At 36.1% G+C, this 13,014-nt stretch overlaps 1 protein-coding gene across 6 annotated transcripts in view; it reads left to right on the forward strand.

Moving 5' to 3' along the window:
- The first annotated feature begins 10,390 nt into the window (after positions 1 to 10,390).
- The window catches only part of AP3B1 (adaptor related protein complex 3 subunit beta 1), a 306,085-nt gene continuing 303,461 nt past the window's right edge, over positions 10,391 to 13,014 (forward strand). For 2 of the 6 annotated variants that reach the window (XM_057494089.1, XM_036914137.2), the window contains exon 1: positions 10,392 to 10,662. In XM_057494089.1, the coding sequence (XP_057350072.1) occupies positions 10,535 to 10,662 (128 nt within the window). In that variant the 5' untranslated portion in view covers positions 10,392 to 10,534. Of the gene's footprint in view, positions 10,675 to 13,014 lie in introns of all 6 variants that reach the window. The other 4 variants (XM_036914133.2, XM_057494087.1, XM_036914138.2 and 1 more) reach the window with 3 other exon arrangements.

Consider the following 13,014-nt stretch of genomic DNA (forward strand, 5'->3'; position numbering starts at 1 on the left):
ACAAAAGCAAAAATGAACAAGTGGGACTATATCAAGATGAAAAGTTTCTGTACAGCAAAGGACACCATCAATAGAACAAAAAGGCATCCTAAGTATGGGAGAATATATTCATAAATGACAGATCTGAAAAAGGGTTGACATCCAAAACACATAAAGAGCTCACGCACCTTAACAAACAAAAAGCAAATAATCCAATGAAAAAATGGGCAGAGGAGCTGAACAGACAGTTCTCCAAAGAAGAAATTCAGATGGCCATCAGACACATGAAAAGATGCTCCACATCACTAGTCATCAGAGTAACGCGAATTAAAACCACAATGAGATATGACCTCACTCCAGTAAAGATCGCCACCATCCAAAAGACAAACAACAAATGTTCGTGAGGATGTGGAGAAAAGGGAAGCCTCCTACACTGCTGGTAGGAATGTAAATTAGTCCAACCATTGTGGAAAACAGTATGGAGCTTCCTCAAAAAGCTCAAAATAGAAATACCATTTGACCCAGGAATCCCACTTCTAGGTATTTACCCTAAGAATGCAGCAGCGCAGTTTGAAAAAAGACAGATGTACCCCTATGTTTATAGCAGCACTTTTTACAATAGCCAAGAAATGGAAGCAACCTAAATGTCCTTCAGTAGATGAATGGATAAAGAAGATGTGGTACAAAATACATGATGGAATATTATTCAGCCATAAGAAGAAAACAAATCCTACCATTCGCAACAACATGGATGGAGCTAGAGGGTATTATGCTCAGTGAAATAAGCCAGGTGGAGAGAGACAAGTACCAAATTATTTCACTCATATGTGGAGTATAAGAACAAATAAAAAACTGAAGGAACAAAACAGCAGCAGAATCACAGAACCCAAGAATGGGCTAACAGTTACCAAAGGAAAAGGGACTGTGGAGGATGGGTGGGAAGGGAGGGATAAGGGCGTGGAAAAAGAAAGCAGTATTACTATTAGCATGTATAATATGGGTGGAGGCACGGGGAGGGCTGTGCAACACAGAGAAGAGTAGTAGTGATTCTACAGCATCTTACTACGCTGATGGACAGTGACTGTAATGGGGTTTGTGGGGGGCACTTGGTGAAGGGAGGAGCCTCGTAAACATAATGTTCCTCATGTAATTTTATATTAATGATACCAAAATGAAAAATATATATTTAAAATTTTTTATTTAATACTTTTTAAAATTTTGTATATATAAGAGCACCAATAAATGGACTATTAATTTTTTCTCTTACCAATGCCTGGTTAGTAGCTTTACTATTGGGCCTGAGTTCTTTAATCTGGCAACGTGACTCATTTTATACCAAAAATGTTAACTGAAAGGAGAAATCCTGTAATGTGTCAATAGCAAGGAATGCCAGAGATTAAAACTAGCCATGAATGCATAAACCATGGAAACTTGATTACCTTTTTCCCAAGTCTGCTTAAACAATCCAGGAAAATGTCAGAATTTTTGAGCTGGAAGAACCTCAGAGGGAAGTTAACTAGCTCAATTTCTCATATTCTCAGTGAGGAAACCAAGTATCAAATAGTCTGTAACTTATCAAGGTCACGCTGCCAGTTAATTGTAGAGTTTCTTGATTTCCAGGATTCATGTGTCCCTGATTCTTTCATCATTTCTGCAATAACCATCCATCCTTTTTCAGATCTTCCTTTCCTTCCTTCCTTCCCTTTCCTCCTAGTAGGGCAAGCAACATTAGATCTTATCTAAGAAAAACAAATCACTTCTATTACACTTCTGCTTGGGTTTCTCAATAACAGCATTATTGACATTTTGGGCTAGAAAATTCTGTGTTGTGGAAGTCTGTCCTATGCCTTCTAGGATGTTTCGTAGCATCCCTGGATTCTACACATTTGATACCAGTAGCACCTGTCCATTTTGACAGTCAAAAATGTGTCTAGATATTGCCAAATGTCCTGTATGTGATGTGTGCATGTGCGCATGTGTGTGTGAGCAAAATTGCCCCTGACGGATAACCACTGCCAAATAGTTCTTATCTGGGTAGTGGTTCTTGTTTTATTTGTTAGCTTTTCTTTTACACCAGGGCAATACGAATTCAAGATTTCATAGTTTATAATCATAGCAAAGATATAATTTTGTATTCTATTATTTTTAATTGATATAGTGTAGTATTTTTACTGCTGCTATATGATATGGACATCTGCTGTTTTTGTCTACCAAACATCCCTGTTCTCTTTTCCAGTAATAGCACCCCTTTGTCCATTGTTGACAATTGTGCCTCCCTCACTCCAATCATTTGATTCTAGGGTCCTTCCCGTGCTCAAAGGTGTGAGTAAGTGACCCAGGCCTGACCAGTCACAATAATCTATCTCCACAGTCACAATGTTTAATCTCAGTGCTGAGTACATGACCCAGATTGGGCCAGTCAGAACCCTTTCCTGGGAATTTGCTAGAAGAAAGACTCTATTTCATCCGGGTTGTTAAACTATGATGTTCTGAAGTTGAAGCTCCCTGCAGTTATGTCCTCAGCTTGTCTGCAGTTTAAGAGAATGATGCCAACACAGACAGCAGAGCTGAGAGAACGGAAAGAAAATTTCAGTGGCATCATCTGAGTCCCTATATCCACTCATCTCTAAGGACACTGCAATGCTTGTTGGTGAATCTCTTATCCTGCACCCTCTTTTCATTTATTTTTTGCTAAGTTGGTTTGACAGGGATTCTTTCACTTGCAAAGAAAGAGTCCTGATTAAGAAAACAGTCTTCATGTATCTAACATTCAATGGCTCATATTTCTTCAAGTTATAGTGCCATGATTTCCTTAACTGTTCTGCTAACGTTGAACTTCAAAGTGATTTGCAATATTTTCCATTATAAATCCAGTGTCCTTCATCAGTGCCTTTTGAATGACTTCTAGTACATTTTCCACTAGTTTCCTCAAATATGGGCCCTTTGTTTGAATTCTGATCTACAAAATTTTAAATAGAGTGATTTGCCATTTAACTTAAGGCCATTGGTTTTGCTTTATACCCCTTTGTTTTTTTACTTCCATTACAACCATTCCATCTGTGATTATACCAACTGTTGTGGCTGTGTCTGCTCCAGCTGCATGGACACATTTGAATACATTAGTATGCTATGTCAGTGGTTTAGGACATTTTTTTATTGTAACACCAAGATTTAGTTCTGACTCTTACAGGACTTGCTTTCTGATTTCTTTTTAACTATTAACCTAAAAAATAATATTGCCCAATTTTAAGCTTTTAGACCTTTATATTCACTTAAGATATAGAATCACTCTATTATCCTAATGTCTGTGAAAAATGCCTCTGATTGTTTCGTCACTATGAAACCAATATGTATTTCACTTACCTGTGTAAGTTAACTTTTCCATATTTTTAGATCTAGTTCAAATTATTGTCCTCTATGTGATTTCTTTAATCACTCTATTCACAATTCATTTTCTCTTTTCATTGCACTTAGTAAACTAACTCATATCTATGAAAAGTGATGCAATAATGGGAGTAGTGCCATGTTATAGGGTCCTGTAATAGCCATAGACTTGTATCTCAGGGAATCATACTTAGCATTATACTACAAAATGTATCAAATTATTTGTGGAAGCATAATTTATAATAGCAATAGATTAAAACAAATCAAAAGTTCACCATTAGGGGACTAATTTAATGATACCAATTTTATGATATAGCCATAACATGGAATACTATGCAGCTATAAAAAAAGAAGCTAAGTTTTGTATTTATTGATATAGTACAAGCTTCAAGATATATTTTTAAATATCTGAAGATGTGGTATAGCAGAGAAATTAAAAGTATGGACCTTAGAGTCTGGTCTAGATTTAAAAACCAGCTCTGCTTTTTATTACCTGTGTAATTTGGACAGGTTTCTCAAGTTTACTTCCTCAAATCTCTCAACTGTGAAGTGAGGATGCTAGTGGTAATTACTTCACAGTATCCTATGAAGATAGAATGAGTTAGCACATGCAAAGAACACTGAAGAGTGTCTGGCCTATAGTAAAATTATTGAACTATAACAACAGGATGAGGGAATGGTTTTTGAATTTTGTAATATAATTCATAAAAAATGAAAATGAACTATTTTTAAATTTATTGCCAGTAAATATTTTCATCATTACTGTTTTGTGTTGTAGTATTATACACATTCAAGTAAAGGATTATCTCCTCTATTATTATAATGTCTTGGAGGACAAGGCCTGGCTTTTCCTTAAGTGTGTACCCAGTGTGATCGGACATGTGCCAGGTAAAAGGCTAGTTCCATAGGTATTTGTTGATGGAGCTAAAAACATTCAGATTCCTCTCTGCATATAAATATGATTTCAGAGCTTTAACATTTACAGGGTAGTTTTAAATTTCTAAGATAGCTGATCATTTAATTTTAACATTTATGGGCAAAAGTCCACAGATTTGTTAACATGGAAGTTAGGAAGTTTGCCTCTACGTGGAACAGTATCCCAAAGTGCTATTTCCTTTTCCTTTTTTTAAAAAAAGTTCTATTTTTAAATGAGGATAATAATTAATAATTTTTAGAATCTTTGAGTCTTGGAAAGGTTAAGAACTTGCCTGCCTTCATGCATCTAGATCTAGTTAGTGATGAACTCAGAGTTCAAACCTGGGTTTGGCTGATTGTTCTTTTTGCCAAAAAAGTGCTGTAGAAAAGAAGGCTATATTCACTAACTTTGTAAGTGAGCCTAAAAGACAAGATATAAAGGAAGAATTTCTACTAGACCTGATTGGATGGTCAGGGAGGACTCTTTGAATAGGTGATGTTTGAGCTAGCAGCTGACTAGAATAAAGCCTGAATAAAGATGAAGGAGTCAGCCTTTTGAAGATCCACTGGGAGAAAGTTCCTGGCAGAGAACTCATCAAGTAAGGTCTGTCAAATCAGAACAAGCTTTTTGGATCAAAGAACAGAAAATCCAGGGTGTCTAGGGTGTAGTAAACTAGGCAGAGTGATTCATAATGAAGACAAGAGATATGAGGACCAGATCAAGTAGGACCATGGTAATTGCAGGTAAATTCCTTAACTTGAAGCTTGAAACTTTTTAAGTTTCAAAAAATGGAAACTCTTAGCTAATATCAACCATATTATTGTTTTATTCATAATTGAAATTTGAATATTTTTAAAAATAGGAGTAGCTTTATTCTATAATAAATTCAAAGAATATTTGACTTGACTCTTAGAATCATGCTTAACATTATACTACAAAATGTATCAAATTATCTGTGGAAGCATCATTTACAACAGCAATAGATTAAAACAAATCAAAAGTTCATCTTTAGGGAACTAGTTTAATGAAATTATGAGACAGCCATATAAAGGAATACTATGCAGCTGTAAAAAAGTTAGCATTTGTATATATTATAAATTAGATAATACTGGTGAAATCTGAACTTCTTATCTTCACTAACCCTATAAAATTTAAGTTCTATTAAAAACCATAAGAAAAGTCATTTTATAATTATAGAGGCTGCTAAAAGTCTATGGTTTTTTTTGTATTGAAAATATTCAGGCTTGGGTATCAGTAATGCTAGTCTTACAACATGAATTTGGAAGTGCTTTGTCCTTTTCTTTTTTTTGAATTCAGTGGTAGTATAAAATGCAGAAATAGCAAACTGTTTATAGGCCTAATTGAACCGTATTGGTTTAGTTCCTTTTTCATTGTGGGTTTTTGGCTTTTCCAATATTTCTATAATTATTTAGTCTACTAAGGTTTTTTACAACTTTTAAATCAATGCTTATAACTTATATTCTCCTAGAAAATAATGATAAAAGGTTAGCATTCACTATCTTTAATGAGTGCCTACAAATAAAAAAAATGGACAATCTACTTAAAAATAGACAAATGCCAAGTCTGTATAATTAACAGGAGAAAATTCAAATGACCATTTAATGTATGCTTTAACTTGATTGTATTTAGGATAATCATATAACCATGTTTCCCTGAGAAAGTCTTGCTTTATATGTGTCCTTCCAGTGAAGTTATGACTAATGTTAACTTTCAGTTTTAAAAGTTTCCTCTATGGACAATAAATTATATAGTTTCCCTAGTTGAAATAAATGGGATGGAAGTTACAACAATAATAAGGAATTTATTTTATTTTATTGCTAATCATATTAGCAAACATTAAAAAGATTTATAACATTTATTCCTGGAAAGATACATAATATTCATATAGTAGAACAGGAATATTGGTGTAAGATAACTGGTACCCTCTTTTGGGGTTTTAAATTTAGCAATATCTATTAAAGTTTTAAGTGTGCATATCATTTGGTCTAGCTATTGGACTTCTGGGATTTTAGCTTCTGGAAATATTGATGCTAATATGCAGGCACATGTACAGGAAAAATTGTTGATTAGGCTATTGATTAAATAAATAAAGGTTCACCTATAAAATGAATATCATGTAGATGTTTAAAACGATGAGGTAGCTGTATATATATCAGTTTGGAAAGTTTTGCATAATATATGATGAGAAAAATAATATGCAGAATGGTATTATAATTTTAATTGACATTTGCTAAAACACACACATAATATTATTGTATGCTTAGAAAAAAGTTTGAAGATATACATGCCAAACTTAATATTTATCATCTTGAAGGTTCAGGTAAATACAAGCTGAAATGAAAAAATTCAATAAAGTTTTTGTTAAATGTTAGGGAAAAAATAAGTTTTGGGAAAACACACTGTATTCAACAATAATCCTGAGACAGTATATGTGCTGGTAGGAAACAGAAAAGTCTGTTTTTGGCTTGTTAGCAGACATCAGAGAATAATCCTTTGGTTCTATTAGAGCCAATATTTCTTCTGGATGGAAGCATGATCTTTTTTCTTGGTCAGAAAACTTCATTACTATGTAAAAGACTTTTGAATTCTGAAGAGATGGGAACAGTAGACCTCAACCTATGTAGTTACTATTTTTAATTTCGGTAAGAATATACACTCTAGAATCTTAAGGCAGTAAGGGTCCATATGACAACCTTAAAATTTTTTTCAGTCATGAAGGAAAGTTTTATGTGTTTTTCCAAGGAATATATGCTTTGCATCTTATACATAATAATCTGGAGAAGGGAAAAATAAAGCTATCCAACAACTATTTTGAGGAATATATAAACATAATACCATACCATTCAAGGACATGTAAAAATTATTGTAGGTCAATCTCCTAGATGAGTGTGCACAAACAAATAAAAACATTGCCAAATAAAATATCAGCAAGTAAAATCAATCAGTGAATTAAAAATGACAGAAACAAGAATAAAAGAACTTCAAATCTATAAGAAAACTAAACTACTCAATGATAAATTGGGTAAATATGTTCATGTGGAATTCCCAGAAAATAAAATGCAAAAGAACAAAAATCATATAAAGGATACTAAAATACATAATGACCATGAACATGATAACTAATTACAATAAAATGATATTCATACTGTCACACCGAAGACAATAAAAACTTTTTAGAAAACAAACTGTTGGTGAGAATGTGAGGAAAGATCTCATACACTGCTGTGGGAATGTGAACTGCTAAAATTATATTGGAGAACAATTTAGGATATATTCAGTAAAGGTACACATAATCTTCAACAAAGAAATTCTACAGCCAGATAAATATGCCAGAGATTCTTTAGGGTATGAATTTATCAATGTCCTCATTTTACAGGTAAAGGAAATAAATCTTAGCTTCTTTTGCCATTAATCAGTTATGTGCCTGGTACCTATCAACCCATCTATTAAGTATGTCTATGATTATCATTATCATCATCATCATGAATAATCAGCTATAGCAAAATTTCATGAATCTATCATACCATCAATTTTGACAAACTATACATTTTAGGTGCTCCATCACTGCATCTCTGGAGGGGATGTCTAAGAGCTGATCTAGATAGCTAAGAGCTGAATTAAAAACCCACCAAGTTTTGACCAGACTATGAAGTTTAGAGGATGTTCCCTCTGCTCCCACCTAGAAACTCAGTCATGCATGCTCCCACAATTAACAGTGTGGCCTTTATTTTTTAAATCAATTTTTCATTTTTTAAAATTAAAGTATCATTGTTAATCTTAAGATGATTTGAAATACACAACACAGTGGTTCAACATTCATCTATATTATCAAGTCCTCACCCCCTCCACTGCGGTCACTATCAACTTAGACATTTTTAAAATTAAGATATTTTTAAGAGCAGTTTTAGGTTCACAGCAAAACTGAGAGGAAGGTACATTCCCATATGCCCTCTTCCCCCAACACACACACAGTGATCCAACTATCAACATCCCACAACAGAGTGATATATTTGTTACAAATGGTATACCTACATTGACATATCTGTCAACCAGTCCATAGTTTGCATTTGGGTTCACTCTTGGTGGTGTACATGCTATGGGCCTGGATAAACATGTAGTAATATGTATCAATCATTATGGTATCATTTTAGAGCATTTTCATTGCCCTGAAAATCCTCTGTGTTCTGCCTATTCATCACTTTAAGCCCTGTAAGTCCGGGGAACGGAAATCCTGGGGCAAAATACCTCAAAAAACCAAAATCAGTCAAAGGGAGAAATAAAGTTTAAAATCCGTTTATTACTTACAAACTGCAGTCCGAGGGCTTCTCTCTTTCCTGCTCCAGCAGAAGCAAAACCACCTCTCAGGTACAGATAAGCCCTTGGTTGCCCAGGTAATTATCCATTGATATGGAGATGAACTTCTCTCCATCCCTGAGGAATGATGCAAATGCACTAAAGCCATACTTCTTTCCATCTCTGAATGCCTACTGATATGCAGATGTACTAAAGCCAGGCGAGATATTCTGGAAATATTACAATTTTACCCACACCACCTCTCCAATCTCTAGCAACCACTGATCTTTTCACTGTCTCCATAGTTTTGCCTATTCCAGAATGTAATATAGTTGGAATCATAAAATATGTAGACTTTTCAGATTGGCTTTTTTCACTTGCATTAAAGTTTCCTCAATGTCTTTTCATGGCTTGATAGCTCATTTATTTTTAAGAACTCAATAAAAACCACAATTTATATATCAGTACACCTACTGAAGGACATTTTGGTTGCTTCCAAATTTTGGCAATGATGAATAAAGCTGCTGTAAACATCTGGGTGTGCAGGTTTTTGTATAGGCATGTTTTCAACTCTTTGGGATAAGTATCAAGGAGAGCTAATGCTGGATTGTATTTTTAATTTTGTAATGGCTGTACCACTTTGTTCCTGTTGCTCCACATTTGGTGGTGTCAGTGTTTAGGATTTTGGTCATTTTAATAGGTGTGTACTGGTATGTCACTGTTGTTTTTCTTTTTTTTTTTTTCATTAAGGTATTATTGATGTACACTCTTACGAAGGTTTCACATGAAAAAACAATGTGGTTATTACATTCACCCATATTATCATGTCCTCCCCATACCCCATTGCAGTCACTGCCCATCAGTATGTCATTGCTGTTTTTCAATGTGGCCTTTTGAGTAGATGAGGAATCTTTGAACATGCCCAACCCTCTTCCTAGAGGCACAGGGTCCCTGACAATTTCTGGCTTCCCAGGTTCTGGTTTTCGATGCATGCTCAGAGGGGAAGAAGTAAGGAAAGGGTAAGGAAAGCGCTGAAATCCACCTGATGGCAGGCTTAGGGAAGTTACCTCCATTAAGAGGCTGTCTCAGTTGGTACTCTGGGGCCAAACAAAATTCTGCCTGAGCTTCCTAGTACAAGTTAGTAGTGCTACGGGGTAGGGGTGGGGGTGGAGGGGAGAAGGAAAGAGGTGCCCAGATGACAGGCTTCTGGCAAAGGAGGTAGCCGGAGGCCAGGAGGACACACTCCTGTAGCTCGTGGAAAGGCTTCGGCCCTGGATTTTTTGTTAAAAGCTTTCACTGGAGTGATCACTTCTCGCAGATCCTCAAAGACAGAGTCCTGAGAAGTTTCCTTACAGTGGAGAGATAGGAGATAAGGTTGGTTGGGGCAGATGTGAAAGTAAGGCATGACTAGCCGGAGAGAAAGGAGCAAAAAACGAGCCTAAAAGGAAAAGCGATTGTGATGAGTTTAGTAAAGTTGATTTGGTGTGTTAAATGGAGTTTCAGGAGAAATCTGAAAGGTACTGGTTTACAGCAGGAGCCAAAGAGGTATTCGGGCGCGGGGAACTTCCTCAAGGGATCAAAATGGATACAATGCTACTTCTCGCCAAAAAACACTTTAAAATCCCGTAGGCTAGTCTTCCGCGTGCTCAAGGCCTCCATACCGCAAAGCCTGGGTCCCGGCCTCTCAGCTGGCTCAAAAATGCGGAGAAAGGAAATCCAGTCTGTCCGCGGAGCGGCCAGCCGTGGGCTCCGGCCAGCCGGCATACCGGGCATGCGCGGGGGGTGGACCGCCCGGTCTGCCTAGGGAGCCGTGACGAGTACGGAAGCGCTTACGCGCGCCCCTCCGCTCGAGAACTAGTTTTGTTCCGCGTTCTTCAGACAGGATCGCCTCGGAGAGACCCCCCCGGAAGGGCCAGCCCGACGCCCGCCAGCACCGCAGCAATGTCCAGCACCAGCTTCACCTACAATGAGCAGTCCGGAGGAGGGGAGGCGACGGAGCTGGGTCAGGAGGCGACCTCAACCATTTCCCCCTCGGGCGCCTTCGGCCTCTTCAGCAGCGACTTGAAGAAGTGAGGAGAAAGGTTTGGTGGTGGGAGTTGGGGAGTTTGGGGTGAGCGTGTGTCGGGGGTTTCTAGTAGTTTGAAAACTAGTGAAAAAGAACTACTGGAGAGCTTAAGTTCCATCCCCAGAGGCTCTGATTGAGTTGGTCCCGGCTGGGGCCCAGGAATATGAAATTTGAACAAATACTTATAGTTCATTTTATGTTTGCTGGATCAAACGAAGAAATTAGCATATTAGGGTGAAACGAGAGACCGGTTTGTTGAGGGAGAATTAGAGTGTTGAGTGTTGCTTATGAGAAACTATTTTGTGACCCTGGGGTGTAGGACTTTGGAGGTGTAGGCGCTATGAGTGGACAAGCTGGTTTTACAAACGTGACTGTTCTTGGACAATATCCTTTGCACTACAGACAAAAAAAAAAAAAAACCCCAATCTGAAACACAGTACTAAGCACATGACTAGAGAATATTTGGAGTGTTTATTTGGTGTTATATTAGACTTAAAATATTTTACCAATTAAGGATGTGAATTTTAAAAACAAACACTGAACAGTATAAACATTCACTTTTGTAGACGTTAGTAAGAATACCACTGAAAAAATGGAAAGAACACATCCAATTTTTTTTAAGTGGGAGGGGTTTTAAACTGACAGGATCATGGTAACTTTATATTTTATTGCCATCATTTTAACATTTTTTAAATTTTAATCTCTCACTACTAAATACTGTGGTTGCATATTGGCTGTCACTAGATTCATGATAAATTAAAGTAGTTGTACTGGTGTTCTGCAAGTGTCAGAAGGGTGTAATTAAAATTTAATTTAAATTATACTAACAAGATTCCGCAGTCTGGAAATATGCTGGTAGTTGAAATTAGGATTAAATTTGGCTCTAATAAACTGACTGAAATCTTATATACATGTGGAATATGGTTTTGTTTTTTCCTTATTCTCAGGTTAGAAAAAGTTTAAAAGTAAGAAAACTGATTTCTCTTCATTTTTCATTCTGTGTATTTAGCTGATGGGTGGGTCTAACAAGGAGCTTGTTGCAGCTCTGCAGTTCTGTTAGCAAAATATTTCAATTGTTGAATTAACCTATAAGTCTGCATTGGTCTGTTTTAAATGTGATATGCTTACAGTTAATTGACTTTTATGGTTTATGAACATTAGAGAGTCTGATTTCCTATTTTGTCAGATTTGGGCCTGATTTGGAAAAAGCTGTATGGCTTTGATAATGGCCAGTGCTGTTGAGGTCACTGAGCAGGTTGGATTTGCAATAAAAATAGCTACAATTTATTGACTACTTGTGCATTTGCGCATACTACTTTACATTTATTATCTCATTCAGTCCTCTTAACAGATACCTGGCTTGTTACCAGATACTTCTCTGATCCCGTTTTGCAGCTGAGGAAATTGAAGCACAAGTGGTTAACTTGGCTGAGATCACAAAGTTAAAACGTTGCCCTGCCTGCATTTGAGCACAGACATTTTAATCTTACAGCCCATTCTCTCAAGAGGTTGAATTTGCTTAAGTTCTTAATGAAATTTATGGTGCTTTTATTAGAGAATGCATACAACTCATTAAAATTTTAAAACTTTGAGTAGTGTGTGACCTTGAAGCTTCCAGAAATTAGAAACATTTTGGCCATTAAACTGCAACCTAAAGGAGTTGTACAGAAACAAGGAGACTCCTGTTCTGGAAGTGGTCATATAATCTCTGTTGAGCCTACGTTCTTTCATTTATAAAACGGTGATATTTCTTGCCTTTTCTCTTTTTAAACCAGATTACAAAATCTGTAAAAAATTTAAAGTTTACCCTGTTTCAGACCTCTTGTGTTTTTAGAGCAGGAAATCTGCTCTATTTTTTTATTGGGGTATAACTGACATGGAACATTACATTAGTTTCAGGTGTACAGTATATTTGAAATTTGTATATTTCATGAAATAATCATCACAATAAGTCAGCATCTATCACTATACATAGTTATAATGTTTTTTTTCATAAGGACCTAAGATTTATTCTCTGAGCAACATCCAAATATCCAATACAGTGTTATTAACTATAGTCACCATGCTGTACATTACATACCCATGAGTTACTCACTCTATAACTGAAAGTTTGTACCTGTTGACCTCCTTCAGCCATTTAGCCCACCACTCTGCTCTAATATTTGATGTTTGAATTATTTCAAGTTGGCAAGAAAGTTGCTGGAATGGTACAGAAAACCACCCTTTATGCAGATTTACCATTAAAAATTTTTTTTGCTACATTGCTTTATTTCTCTCTCTTTCTCCATACACACATGGACACATATACACGTTCATATTATGTTTTCTGATCCATTACAGAATAAGTTGTATACAT

Source organism: Manis pentadactyla, chromosome 2 (assembly GCF_030020395.1).
Source record: "Manis pentadactyla isolate mManPen7 chromosome 2, mManPen7.hap1, whole genome shotgun sequence".
Taxonomy (NCBI): domain Eukaryota; kingdom Metazoa; phylum Chordata; class Mammalia; order Pholidota; family Manidae; genus Manis; species Manis pentadactyla.